We start from the raw sequence: 14,709 nt of genomic DNA on the forward strand, positions 1-14,709 counted from the left end.
ATTTCACTTTGAGAAAGTTGTAAAACTTCGTGGAATCAATATAATAGTACAGTATATGTATTTAAGTGGTCTTCCACTGCTATGCCCCCATGGTAGGCTTTACGAATACCTTCCAAGCACAGAGATTTGTGTGAAATCGTGATTAAGAAACTGCAACAAAATTAAGTTGCACTTAAATGAAGCAGCAAAGAAAAGAAGATTACAGTAGAAACTGCATCAGCATAGCAAAAATTTAATTTCCTCATATCAGTCTCCCCTCAAATTCTTCACCTCCACAAAACAAAGAAAAAAGACCCAGGCAAAACAGGTCTTTATTATTTTAATTGAGTTTTTATATTTGTATTAGTCATTATTGAGAAAAAAACACCGATTCTCTAAAATCTTGGTGTAATACTTCTGAACCACAAGCTAATTTTAAGCAAAAATGTTACGTGACCAGATGAGCCCATTCCACTGGCTTGAAATAAAATCTTGAGTTTCATCTTGCCCAATTTGCTATGAAATGTAACTGATGTAACATGGTGTGACACAATGCTGCATTTCTATGTATGAGCTGTGATTCATTGCAGTGAAATTTGACTGATGCAACTGACACAACCCCATACTATTTAATGTCAACACAGCACGTCCACAAAAAAACAAAAAAAAATGGGTAGAGGGACTCAGAACTTAACCTACTTAGTTCTTTTTTATTTTGCTCTATCCCACTGGAAAAGAATATTCAGAAAATCCATTACCATGTATGGGGAAAACAGGTATCATTTTAATCAGAATTCATTTTTCAGGTTTTTTTCTTTTTAAAAAATAATCTTTTTCTTTACCATGAAATCTGTTTTTTCCTTATCCTTCAGCATACTGCTTCCTCTTTTTAAGTAGCTCATTACTGGAAATGCTTGGCCTTACTTCAAAAGAGAAGAATATGTCAACACCAGAACATCTGTGTCCACATAGAGTGCTTTGATGACAGTGATATACTCCATTTACATCAGTAACACTGAGCTGAACCATGATGCTGACTGTATTTAAAGATCTTGCCCCACAGGGCAAGAGAATACAGGTCAAAAACGTTGATCAGTGTTTGACACACTCTCTACTTCAAGAGCACTTGGCAGTGATTTGTTCCAGAGTCAAGAATCAAACTCACAAAACGTTGCAAGGCTCGAAGCCATGTTCACATAACTACACTCAAAACAAATATTAAAATTCACGGTCTCTGGAGGCCAATCTACTTTTGATATGCAGGATTTTGGGAGCAATATGCTCAAATTCTATCCTGAATACAGTGGGAACTTTCTCATTTAAATCAAAAGGGCATAACTCAGGCTTGAATATCTGTTATTAAGAGGAATAAGGTACCTACGTCTCTCAAATGCAAAAAGGAAAATAGTCACTTTATCACCCTAAAACTCAAACCTGATTGTATAAAAAGGGGACTGGAATAGTTATGTGTGACAAAGCATTGCTTCTGTCAGTGTGGGCAGAGGAAGCTGGGAGAATTTCAGTATGGATCACATGCCTCCACAGGCAGGCACAATAATGAGTTCCTCAAATATTTAGTACAGAAGAGTTCAGAGATGAAGGACTGAGCTCTGTGACAGAATATTTGCAGACCATGGCTTCTGGTAACCTTCTTCCTTTTAACTTGATTTTTAAATTTTTGTGTTTCTTCAACTTTTTGTAATTAATATATCATTTTCTAATTTAATTACATTGCATCCACTAACCTGCTACGTTGACTTAAATCTTAATATAAGGTGGAGGGTTCCAATAGTTTCCTTCCACAATTCTGAATCCTGAGTACCCTCGTGTAAACCTCAGCACTTTTGCAGCATTGAATGATTCAGTATTGCTTACTAGACTGATATATACAAAGCATCAAACAGGATCAAATCGATGCAGCTGGATATTGCCCTGTTCATGTTCAAGGACCACAACTACCTGCATGCTGTATTAGCAACAGCAAGTACTAGTAAATCCTATTTCAGCAAACAGAGAAAATTTTGTTTACAGGTTTTACTAGAATGCCATGGAAACAGATACAGAGGTAATTGTAAAAGGCATAATCCAAATGGAAGACAGCTCTAATAGAAAGCATATATCCAAAAATAATGTATGTCTTTTCCCACTTGGAAAACACACGCATAACTCCCATTAACATCAAGACAGAAAATTATACTGAGCAGACCCCAATATCACTAACGTCCCTGATAACAGTATGAATTAATGTGCACCTTCAAAGTACGGCAAGATGTTTTCATATACAGACTATTAGAAAAAAATAAAAATCCTTTAATAGAATAATGATCTTTTTAAAGAAAAAAATTACAGCTAGAATTTCTGAAACAGGATTAAAGTATGGTAGTAGCCCTGTACAAGGAAGCTGCTCAGCACCTGCTGCCTACACTGTGCCTGGCTCCAGGCAATGTTATTCATTCCTCACTTTCATGGGAGCAAAATACATCCTCTAAAAATATAAAACACAAAAATAAATAGATCTCTGGGGAAATGGAATAGAAATCTGTTTTAAAAATAGTGAGGGAGCCTATATGTTCTAGAAAAAGCCCATTTTGCATTGTTTTGTAAGATTTACACTTTAATTTGAAACCAAAGTAAGGCATAAAATTTGTATGAAAGCAATATCTGATTTATAGATAAACTTAACACACAATATACTTAGCTGCAAATACCAGACCCCAGTGAGAAAAGAAAAGGTTTTGAAAGATGATTAAAGTATGCTTGATAAATGTGGCCCTGAAATGCCCCAAAAGATTTTTCTGAAGTTAAATAGTAAACACAATTAACATGACTTTTGCTGCAAAAACACTAAACACAATGGATTTTTTTAATTAATTTTCAATGTTATTACATGCTCCTATTGAGCTGGAATTGACTCCATCTGCTAACTGTACTGTGAGACAGCTCTTCTGTCCATATGACTTTACCATCTAGATAAAAAAACAAATGGCCATTCTGTTGGTCATATGAAGAGGAAGCCATACAATAGCAATGATCTTATGATCACAAAAAGTTAACATCTTGTGGTGGAAATTTTGTGACAGTTGAAGTGTTTAAGAAAGATATATTTATAAGGTTCAGATAATGTGCAGATTGATTAGATGTATTAGTAATTAATCAATAAAAAGAAGCAGCTGTAAAGCTTGCAAGAATACATTACTGTACACTTATGACCTAACCTCACTGTCCATATTCAAACAAGTCTCCCGGCTAAAGGTAAATCTTACAATTCTTGGGAGTCTTGCAAGCATTAGGACTCATTAGATTTACATATTATTATTCACAGTAGACTTTTCAGTACATTTGCTTTGAGAAAATGTACCATCTATATGGGTATTCATGTGTTTCATATGTGCATGCCTTTCTGTGTTGTATATATTTGTAGCTAATGACAATGTGGTTTGGCCTTCATGTGTCTTAGATAAAACAAACCAGAGACTACTCATTCACGAGGTCAACTCACATGGCAGAGCTCACATTCTTCCATTAAAATCTCACATCCCCAAAACAGGGAGAACAAATCAAAATCGCCTTTCAGAACCAGTCAAGGCCTAGACCATCTCCCACATTGTTTGCAGACTTTATCTGGGAGACTGCTAGCTGACACAGGCCAAAACTGGGACAGGGACTGTCCTAATAGTTGCATGGTGAGGACACCACTGAAAAATAGTTTGGCCCAAGCCCTCACTGTTCAGTTTGCTCACGGACATCACTTCAGTCATGCTACTTGAAACAAGGCACTACAAACACACCATCACAGCAAGGCTGGAAGCGGCCTCCAGCGTTCATACTGTCAATATGCTCCAAAGAGAACCTGTCCCCACAACATTGCTTTTGCATCAAAGTTCTCTCCTGCCCTTACCAAAAGGTGCACCTGAGCCATAAGGTCTTCACTACAAGACAGTGCCAAGTAAAGCAATTGTATCTCATTAAGCAAGTCTTTGAAAGGATAACTTACCATTTTGGTCTGCTTGTGGATTTAACCATTGGAGCCATCCCATCTCTATAGAGGCTTTTTGTTTTACTGAAGTTGACGACATTGAAAATTACTCTCTGGGAAAAATAAAAACAACAAAGAAAAGAGGTCAGGTATAAATTATGAAACAGTTTATATGCGTATTGCGTATACCAGCTGCATAAAAATATACACAGAAAATATATGGAATAGATGCATATCTTATGAATTATTGTTACTCTTCATAGATCTCAGGTAACAGATGCCCTGTGTTTTCCTAGTATTTTAATAGTCCATGTTGTTTTACAGTGGAATGTATGTTTTGAATTTAGTATGCTAATATTTCACTAGATATCCTAGCCATACAAAGAAATAGGTTACTCAGATCTGAAAAAAAAAAAAAAGCAAGTCCAGTTTGCTGCAGTTAATATTAGAGAGGTTGGTGGAAAGCTGGGAGACAGGGTACCAGTCCTCATGAAAACCTTCCAGCTGCTTCATCTCTTAAAGCTTCTTAGTTGCTTCTTTCTACCTCCTTAAGCCTCACACAGCAGCAGGAAAAAATAAAGATTTCTGATTTTGCTTCCCCAAAGGAAGGAATATTTCTCTTCACTTCCCTTGGCAAAAGGAAGAATTTTCCTCTGCAAAAACTGTGGAGGATACCTGCACAGTAAAAATTGCACATAGCCATCATTCGTTTGAACGTGATAGAGAAGAAGAAAAGAGTCCAACTCTGATCTTAGTTTACACTAGTGACTTTGGGAAAACTGTAGCTGATATTTAACAGTTCAAAGGAAGAGCAAAATCTAGATCTTTACTGGTAATGGACTGTTACTGAAAGTAAATTCATGAGGGGAAGAAAAGAGATAACAGAGACAAAACCTCCTTCCTTACCATCTGTCTGCTCTAAGTCATTCTATGCAAACTTAGTTACTCTGTTTCTGTTAAGAAAGTCTAGGCTGGATCTAGCTCATCACATGCATTACATTTACTTTTCAGATGTTAAATCCAGTATAGCTGGTTTCTCATACTCTTTTAATACCCAACATTAATGTACAGAAAAACTGAAATATGAACCCTAAATTAATTTTAATATATAATGTTCCAGGATATACTAATACATTCCATTTGTACCTCTCTCTTTAAATCTCTTCCACAGCCACCAGGGAAGACAGAAAACTAAAAACGACATTTGCCCCTAGGTATTCACTCATTTGTTTTTAGAAATGTTTACATTCTTAAATAACAGTTCATGAGAAGTCTGAGAATTAAATGGCCACTGTTTGAAGCAATAAGATCAATTAAGCTTTCATATGTAAAATTTTGCAAAAACAAATTTGGACCTTCCAGGCAGTCTGCTCAGACAACAGTGAATTATATCATGAAAGTGAAAGCAATCAGCAGTGCGACAACAGGAGCCAGGCACATTTACTTTGATATGTGGGGCAGGTAGGAATCTGGGTAAACTACATAGCCCTAGTTAAGTATCTCTGTGCTCAAGAAAAATTAAGAAAGTTTTTTCAAGGTGAGGTAGTGCTGAAGATTTTGTAAATGGAAGCACAAGCTGCTACGCAAGCAAAATCTGTAAATTAGTCAAACAAAATCTAAGAATAACCTGTAGGTTTTACTGGAAGTGACTCAAAAAACTAGCAAGTTGAGAAAAACATTTTCTTAAAGATGTTAATTCAATTTTGTACCAACATTTATGAGCAAAATACATATCCCTGTACGTGAGTTTTCATGTATTTTGTGTATTGCAACATTTTGAGATTTTCTAATGGTCATGAGATGACCTTATTTTTATAACTCTGGATGAAAGCATGCATTTAACTTACAAAATGTTACATTTGTAGTTCTAAGTATTTAGGATATTGCTTATCTGATCAAATACCCGTCTTGGCAGGTCTCTAGTTATTTTCCATCTTCTAATGTTTACAACGTATGGCTGTAAGTTAGATGATGATATTTATGTCTATATATTCCATACACTACATGGAAGTATTTTCCTGTATTAGAATGCGGAGTTTTTCCTCTGTTACTTAACTCTGTTCATATTTGTGAAAACAAATTAAGTTGCAACAAATTGGTTTGTTAATCTTGATGTCTGCATGAAGTGAATGAAACAAGCAAGATCTCCAAACCAATTGCCTTAAACTTTGGATGCAATCATGCCACTGTTGGAAAGAGAAAGTTGCTAATTTTGTTGCACACTGACTCAGAGCAGACAGCTGGTAGAGAATGTTCTTACTCCAATCAAGCTTATTTTGTATAATGAGTTGGGCAAATGTACACAACTGGGTAAGCAACGTATATAAAAACAAAAATATGCAGCTCATTTAACAAAACACCGCAGATTATAACATTTCAACCACTCACATTCACCGCAGAGTAAGCAGTCAGCAATGCGTGCAGTTCTCCCAGCGTGGTATATAGTTAGATTGGCAGAACCAAAAATTTAACAGCACAGAACGGAACTTTATCAACATACACCACTGAAGTCATAAAGTACAGAAAGCGAAGCACTCAAATAAGCAGCTGAACTCAGTCAAGTATTCCCGGTGATAGTTAAAGTGGTCCATGAAGTTCAGTCAGTGAAGTGTGCAAAAATGTAATAACTACAGGATACACACCTTAGCCGGAAAAATATGCAGCTTCTGCAATAAGGTATGGAAATATCTTTGAACTGAATGCTATAATAACAAGGTTGTGATACAGCAATCAAACGTTTGCTGAACAAAGCTAATTTTTAGTCTAATTTTTCTCTATACTGACGTTCTTTAACACACCAGTTACACACTGTAAAGAGCAACAGGACTAGATATATACTATGCACATTAAAACACTTTCATAAGAAAATTATCACTATTCTATATGTTTTTATGAATTATAGAGATATACAATGGGTGACATTTAATGAGCAATATAATTCAGGTACTCAACAAATAAAAAAATAGCATTTTTTTTAAAGAAGTGTGAAGAAAATAAAACTAGATTAAATGTACTTACAAGTTCCCTAGAAATTGCTCTGGTCTCCAGAGCATCAATCCAGAGAAAAATGACAGAAATCTTTACAATAAAAATACTTGTATTCATTCTGGAGGGTATGAATACCCTCCAAAGAAGCAATATTCAAACTGATGCTGTACCAGAAGTTATAATTGTGTGATTTCACTTCAGTTATGATACATTTTCAATATCTACTGCATTATTCTGACAAAGTGATATGCAACTTCTGGGTAGGTGGAAGAGGCACGGTGTAGAAAAGCTGCTCAGGACACCACAGAGTAAAACCATGTTATCAGGATGTATTGTGGCTTCACAGCATGAGGGAAGACAACTGCTGCAGTGTCAGGCTCTGTGCGTGGACTGCCAGATCTGAGACGGATGTTGGAGAACGTGAGACAAGGCAGGTATGTTCTGAGAGAAGAAGGAAGATGTCCTCTTTCCAGAACATGTGCAGTGAGTATGCATTTGGAGGTATATGGCTGCTAAAACAATTAAAACAGAAAAGTGAGGAAAGCCTTGGTCCTGTCTTTAGCCTGAAAATTTACTGATTAGATCTGCTTTTCCCAATAGTCCTTTGCAAAATTATTTCAGGAATTAAAAATACAAACAGGTTAAGGGATGCTCAGTGATCTTAGCATGAGCAAGATAAAGATGAACCTTGAACACAAGGGGAAAAGATGGCTCAAACATGTCACATATTTTATCTTATTACCACAAGTTTGCAGTTTCCTGCCTGGGGCAGGAAGGAGCTGCTAGTTTTTCGGGACGCAAGCACACATCAGGGTGGTTTTGGATTGGAGCTGAAGGCATTGAGCGTGGATGGTTATATTGGACAACATATTCCAACAGGTCTGTGTGAGCACAGGGTGAACTGTGATCTCTTAAACATTCATTGTTCATCCACATCCTGGCAGGTTTTCCATCTGAAGCTACCAACTGAAGCAGGTATCCAAAAGAAAAGTCACACCTTTGCCAAAGGTTAAGTGCCTTCCCCCAGGATAAGGAGACACTAGGTCCCTTCAAAAAGACTGCCAGGTTTATTTTGCATGGTTTTCCCTAGCTGATTTCTCATGGAATAGCTGAGCTGCTTTGGCTGACATTAAAAGAAAAAAAAAACAAACAAACCAAAGAACACCACAAAATTCCCCCTGAGGCAGACACCTGGCACAGAAAATTTTGTGTCAAATCATTACAAGTATGAGAAGTTACAACTAACTGAAAATAGCATTTGCAGTAGGAAGTGTCAGGCATTCTTAGTATTGATGTAACATACACATATTTAATATTAACAATTATATAATATCTTTAATATTAATAGCATAATAATATCATAGAATCAAAGAATCATAGAATGGTTTCGGTTGGAAGAGACCTTAAAGATCATCCAGTTCCAACTCCCCTGCTATGGGCAGGGATACCTTTCCACTAGACCAGGTTGCTCCAAGCCCCATCCAACCTGGTCTTGAACACTGCCAGGGAGGGGGCAGCCACAGCTGCTCTGGGCAACCTGTGCCAGTGTGTCACCACCCTCATAGTCAAGAATTTCTTCCTAATATCTAATCTAAATCCACCCTCTTTCAGTTTAAAACCATTACCCTTCGTCCTATCATTACATGCCCTTGTAAAAAGCCCCTCTCCAGATTTTCTGTAGGCCCCTTCAGGTACTGGAAGGCTGCTATGAGGTCTCCCCAGAGCCTTCTCTTTGAACAAGCCCAACTCTCTCAGCCTGTCTTCGTAGGAGAGGTGCTCCAGCTCTCTGATCATCTTCGTGGCCCTCCTCTGGACTCGCTGCAACAGCTCCACGTCCTTCCTATGTTGGGGGCCCCAGAGCTGGACACAATACTCCAGGTGGGGTCTCATGAGAGCAGAGTAAAGAGGCAGAATCCCCTCCCTCGACCTGCTGGCCACGCTGCCTTTGATGCAGCCCAGGATACGGTTGGCCTTCTGGGCTGCAAGCGCACATTGCCAGCTCATGTCAATTCAGTGGACAATGCTGCATGCAACAAGTATGATACAAACTTCATTATGAGCTGGCAAAGTACCTGGGGACCAACTGTTTGAAGGCAGGCAGGAACAATTTTATCATTTAACCAGCCAAAATAAAGAGAACTGGGCACTAAATAGTAATACTAAGACCCTTCAGCTGAAATTAAGTCTGAGCTCTTGTGTTCTGAAAGAGCATTAAAGATCCAAAGGTCCCGGATACCACGGAACTTTGCTTTCATTGCTTGATGTCTTGATTTCCTCTCCTGCTGATTCTTTAGATATTATGGCATTTTGTGAATTCCTGAAACCTGCAGCTTTTTGTGAGCTGGGTTCTTGCCTTTAGCAAGAATCTTGGTTAACCTTTCCTTCGTTTCTTTTTTATTTTTAAATCTGTTCTTTTATAAATATAAGTTTTCACCCCTTTAAAGGGCAGATCTACTTCAGATAAGCATCCCATTAAAAAGAAAAAAAAAATAAAGAAAAGAAAAATTAACTTCTCAAGCCAACCCCACGACTTGTGCGATTTTGAGTCACTGTTTCTGAATGTGAGAAACTGGCAACGTGGGATTGCTGCCTTCTCACAAAAAAAAAGTGCTGCATTTTGGTATTTGTGCCAGAAGGTCTTTGGGATCTCCTGACAAAGCATCTTATACAAAGCTATAAAAAAATAAATTATGCTGGAGGGACTTCAAGATGGAGAGGAAAAAAGTGTCACCTGCAACTGTTATCAATGCTGAAGAAAACAAGTAATATAACTGTCAGGTCTGTGCAAAATCCCCAGTGAAAACTCACAAATCTCGTTTTTCTGACCTTTTAAATTTTAAATCATTCGTTACTGCTAACATTTTAAAATAACCCGTACTTTCTTTTTCCCCTTGTAGGAACACATGTCCTCTCAAACAAAAAAGTTTTTAATATTGATAGCATTTAGCTTTTTTCTCTTCACCTAAGGAGTTTTCAAAACCTGCTGATGCTTAGGACAGGAAGATAAATACTCAGCTACTGAGGGAGGATGTTAGGAACCATCCAGAGCTCCACCAGACTCACTAATCAGTTGCACCTGTGTCTTGTTAACTGGAAATTGTCAAGTCCTTACAGGTAACAAAGTCTTAGGAAAGTGATGCAGAAAACGGTCTACAGATTGTGAATTATAGGATTTTTTTCCCTTGGTAGAGGCTCTTCATTTAGGTATGTAAAAGACAGAAATGCTAAAGTCTGGGATGTTACAAAAAGCAACATCAAAATAAGACTCGAAGGATTTTAAAACTGCAAGACCTCTGATATACTGCTATGCTAACTATAAAATGAGCTTAGTGTTTAGCATGGTATTTGTCTGTGTATTTGAGATATTCTTGGTGTTCATGCTAGCCCAGCACCTATGAGCTGTACTAGTTTTTCAGTAATGGGGCATAACTGTATCTTAATGACAAAAAATACTGTTGTAAATAATTACCAATTTAGGCATCTGCCCTACTTATCTGTCCTTTCTGGCAGCTCTTTCTTTGCCTCCAAACTAATATGCTGAAGCACAGACCCACAGGAGATGTAACACCTGTGTAAGGCAGTGTTTCCCATTTGGAATTTCACTGACAACATCAGTGTTATCTTACTTATGTCTAGGCAGCGGGATATTGTGGAGAAGGCCATCTTCTAGCAGAAAGCTTTCAAAGGGATCTACAGGGGAACTGCTATTCCCTGGTTAGCGTCATGCTGTGGACTAATCGCTGATCTGGCTTCTGTGCATAATCTGTTGGCCTTAAACATCATGAGGGCAAGAGTCACTCCAAGTTTTCCCATTCAACCTTTCTTGGAAAAATGGCAAATTTGTTACTGAACACCCTCCCCTGGCAAAAGAAGTCAACTTTCTGTTATAAAGCTTTTACTTTTCATCTGAACATCAATAATCTGAAACTTTCAACTGAAAACTCAAAAATGTCTGTTTAGAAAGCCAGCAGTGATGTAATTAGACTGACTCACGTTCCTTGCTCGCTTGGGCCAAAATCTCCAAAAGAATTGCAAATATGTCACAAGACATATATTGTATTGTGTTGATTCATCAAAAAGAAAATGGTAAGGGTCCTAACAAGGCATATAACCAGGCTACAGAGGTATTTAAAACAGGTTTGAAGCTGAAAGTTTCTTGCCAAACTTTTTCCATTCTTTGTAGCAAAAGATAAAATTATTTGCAAAAAAAAAAGGTATCTTTATCTAATCCGCTCTGGAAAAAAAGGTAGTTTTATTTTCTGTTTCCTGTCTTTTCATATATATGTAGTCTTTGGCAAAAGAGCCACTTCTAGATACATTGCTAAGAAACCACAGAGCTACAGGAATACGTAAGCAATTTTTAATCTGATATTTGATAGAATGTCTGAGCCCTGTTGGTCTTGTCATTGACTTTCTCCATATACATGGATAATATCTTCAGGAATCAGTAGAAATTTAAAATAAGGAAACAGTGCATGGTCTTTCACTGAGACTTTCTCAACTAGCTAAATTATTTCCTAATGTATTCCATGCCATGTAACAGCCATTTCCAGATGACATTTGAAGTAGAGTCATGTATTAAACTCTTTCTACATAATTACAGAAGCTATCCATGTTTAGGTTCTATATTCTTTTCAATCAATATTATGGCTGCAGGTGGATAGTAACAGCTGGCTGTTCTGGAACACGTTAGCAAAATTTGCTGATATCTTACATCCCTCAAGAGGAAGCAGCTGCAAAGACTTACGTTTTCCTTTTCCTAATAGAAATTATTTAGCCAACGAGAAGATATACTGCAAAGTTTGGTAGGATTTAAAATAGTCATAATATTACATATTCTTGGTGGTTTGAAAAGATAATGCTACCAACGAAATGTTTTCTGGCCCAAATCCCATCCATGGTGCAGGGTCAACAGGAGGCCTCAAAACAATGAGATAAATCTGGAAAAAAGGGAAAAGGGCCAGAAAAAGTCACCCCATTGTGGTTATAGGGAAGCACTGTAAAAAAAATGCCCATATCTATGAGCACTGGCATAAGGCGTGCTACTGTAAGACCAGAGGATGAACTGGCAAGCAATGACTGAGTTCATGTGGGAGCGTTCTGCTCACGCATTCTTCCTTCTTTATAAAGTCTACTTTTGTGGGCCCTTCATGAAGTGCCACGGTCATCCTATGATCCAGAGTCAAAGCCTCCCTTACCAACAAGAGATACACTTACCAAAAATCAGACATTTCTGATGGATACCAGAGCGATGTACAGCCACAATTACTCAAGCTTAAAGCATGCAGACGGAGTGCTGAAAACTGACACTCTCACAGAAATACTGCAAGACAGTAGGTGAGAGTGGCACTAACAATGAGAGAGTGGCAGTGATATTTGTATGGATCACGATTTTGCTCAACCCTTGAAAACACAGAAGGTAATCATAGAATCATAGAATGGTTTGGGTTGGAAGAGACCTTAAAGATCATCCAGTTCCAATCCCCCTGCCACAGGCAGGGACACCTTTCCTTTAGACCAGGTTGCTCCAAGCCCCATCCAACCTGGCCTTAAACACTGCCAGGGAGGGGGCAGCCACAACTTCTCTGGGCAACCTGTTCCAGTGTCTCAGCACCCTCACAGTAAAGAATTTCTTCCTAATATCTAATCTAAATCTACCCTCTTTCAGTTTAAAACCATTCCCCCTCGTCCTGTCACTACTTGTCCTTGTAAAAAGCCCCTCTCCTGCTTTCCTGTAGGCCCCCTTCAGGTACTGGAAGGCTGCTATGAGGTCTCCCCGGAGCCTTCTCTTCTCCAGGCTGAAGAGCCCCAACTCTCTCAGCCTGTCTTCATAGGAGAGGTGCTCCAGCCCTCTAATAATCACAATTTAAATAGCATGCAAACACTAAGGCAGCAATCCATCTGATACCCAGGCTGGAAGATGAGAATGAAAAAGCCTTTTCAAGTGTAGGTCCTTGTGAGAAGCAAAAGGAAGATAAAGAAAGCCCTGCTACGGGAGAGATTTGGGTGAAGCTTTTCCAGCAATTGTTTACTTCAGATTTTTGCAGCTGGCATTTTTCACAGTTAAAAGCTATTGTTTGTCTGGAGCTCGTGGGAAAAACCTGTGTGGGAAAAGAAGGAGATGATAACACACAGGAAGAAAGACAGGATATATGGGAGAGCTCAAAACCAGCAACAATATATTTGCCTCAGTGCTCTCTGATGGGTTACAAAAACAAAGACACTTTGATGCATATAACCACCAGTTATTGCTGCCAGCAGTCTTGGTTACGTTACTGAGATCATAGTCTTGCAAATATATAAAACCTCTCTATTTAATTCTCCAGTAACTAAGCACAGATGGGCTTTGTGTCCAGGTTATTCACGGAGGTCCTTGTTTTTCTCTTCTTTTTAATTCAAGCATTTTGGTTGCTATTACAACGAAACCTTTAACCATGCGTGGTTCTGAATAGTAATGGAATAAAGGTTTCCCCTTATATTTAGACACAATTGGAATTGGATCCTTACTGGATTAGCTGCAGTGCTGATGAAAAAAACACCCAAAATTTTTGTGGAAAAATATAAACTATATATTATCAATTTCATGAAACTAAGGGACATTGTTATAGCATGTACCCTCTTGTTTTCTTTTGCAAAATAATAATCCCTTCTATTTTTACTGCAGAGTTAAAATACTTTTTTTCTGCTCTGTCTAGCTGAATCCTTTTGCAATACTGCAACATTCACACAATTCACCAATTTCTATAAGAAAATGTAATCGATATGTTACTGTACCTTGGAATCTTCACATTGACAACCAGTAGCTTGTGGTATTGATTTGACAAAAACTGCTTATGATTTCTACAGTACTTCAGCACTATTTCTTGTATTTTCAATTTTCACTACCTTGAATTCTACTCCAAGTGTCCAACTCTTGTACTGCCAGACTACTTAAAGTTTTGTGCTTCAAAAGAAAACCCAAGGGCAAGTAGAATGAAATCTGATCTAGTTCCTGCTATTTTTATAGACCTGTCTATTTGACATTTAGAATAAGATCTCAGAACCAACCATAACAGTAAGGGAATGTATGAATTGTCCTCACAGCTTTGAAAATCCCATTCTGAAGCTGAAATGCTGAATGCTAGATTCAAATTATGATCTGTGTCTGTTTGCAAAGTTGATTCACAGTGCGTGAATAAACATGTTTTGGCAGTGTTATGAACAGAACAGCTAAACAAAAGAACTGGGAGAATTTCAATGGGAAAGTTAAGTGTCTTAATGCAATGTGCCCTGCACTGCATTTGTGTAACATGGATGTCATTCCTCCCTGGCCCTAACCTCAACTTGAGAGGAAAAAAACTCCAAGTAACACTGATAATGGATCATTATTGGGGCATGCAATATAACTGCAGTCCAGCCAGCCAGGTCCTTTTGTTTCCAAATGTCATAAGTAAAACTTATGTCTTGTCCTGACCGAGCTTTAAACGTGGATAAAAGAACATTCATATTCAGGAAAGCTCTCAAACACATAAATACTTAGCCTCACTTTTAAGTGTTACTAGAGACTTAAAGTTAAGCAAACAGTCACACTTTCTTCGTGAACAAGGGTGGATTTCTGATTCAGGATTTAAGACAGTCTAGCAATACGGGAAAAAGATGCTGGATGTGCCAAAACCCCATAGGCACAATTTATCCTTAGCAACTGATCACTGTAGATTGGAAGTGACGTTTCTGCAGCTTTGGGATGCAGGAACATTTTTATTACTGTTACAGATCAACTTTAAATG

The 14,709-nt window shown here is 37.9% G+C and overlaps 1 protein-coding gene across 5 annotated transcripts in view; it reads right to left on the reverse strand.

The window, feature by feature from the left end:
* Positions 1 to 13,864, reverse strand: part of LOC137666330 (BEN domain-containing protein 5-like) — a 729,551-nt gene extending 715,687 nt beyond the window's left edge. For 4 of the 5 annotated variants that reach the window (XM_068406246.1, XM_068406242.1, XM_068406243.1 and 1 more), the window contains exons 1-2: positions 13,718 to 13,864; positions 3,974 to 4,068 (exon numbers count right to left, since the gene is read on the reverse strand). In XM_068406246.1, the coding sequence (XP_068262347.1) occupies positions 3,974 to 4,011 (38 nt within the window). In that variant the 5' untranslated portion in view covers positions 4,012 to 4,068; positions 13,718 to 13,864. Of the gene's footprint in view, positions 1 to 3,973; positions 4,069 to 13,717 lie in introns of those variants that run through there. The other variant, XM_068406245.1, reaches the window with a different exon arrangement.
* Between the last annotated feature and the right edge of the window lie 845 nt (positions 13,865 to 14,709).

Source organism: Nyctibius grandis, chromosome 8, assembly GCF_013368605.1.
Source record: "Nyctibius grandis isolate bNycGra1 chromosome 8, bNycGra1.pri, whole genome shotgun sequence".
NCBI classification, from domain to species: Eukaryota; Metazoa; Chordata; class Aves; order Nyctibiiformes; family Nyctibiidae; genus Nyctibius; species Nyctibius grandis.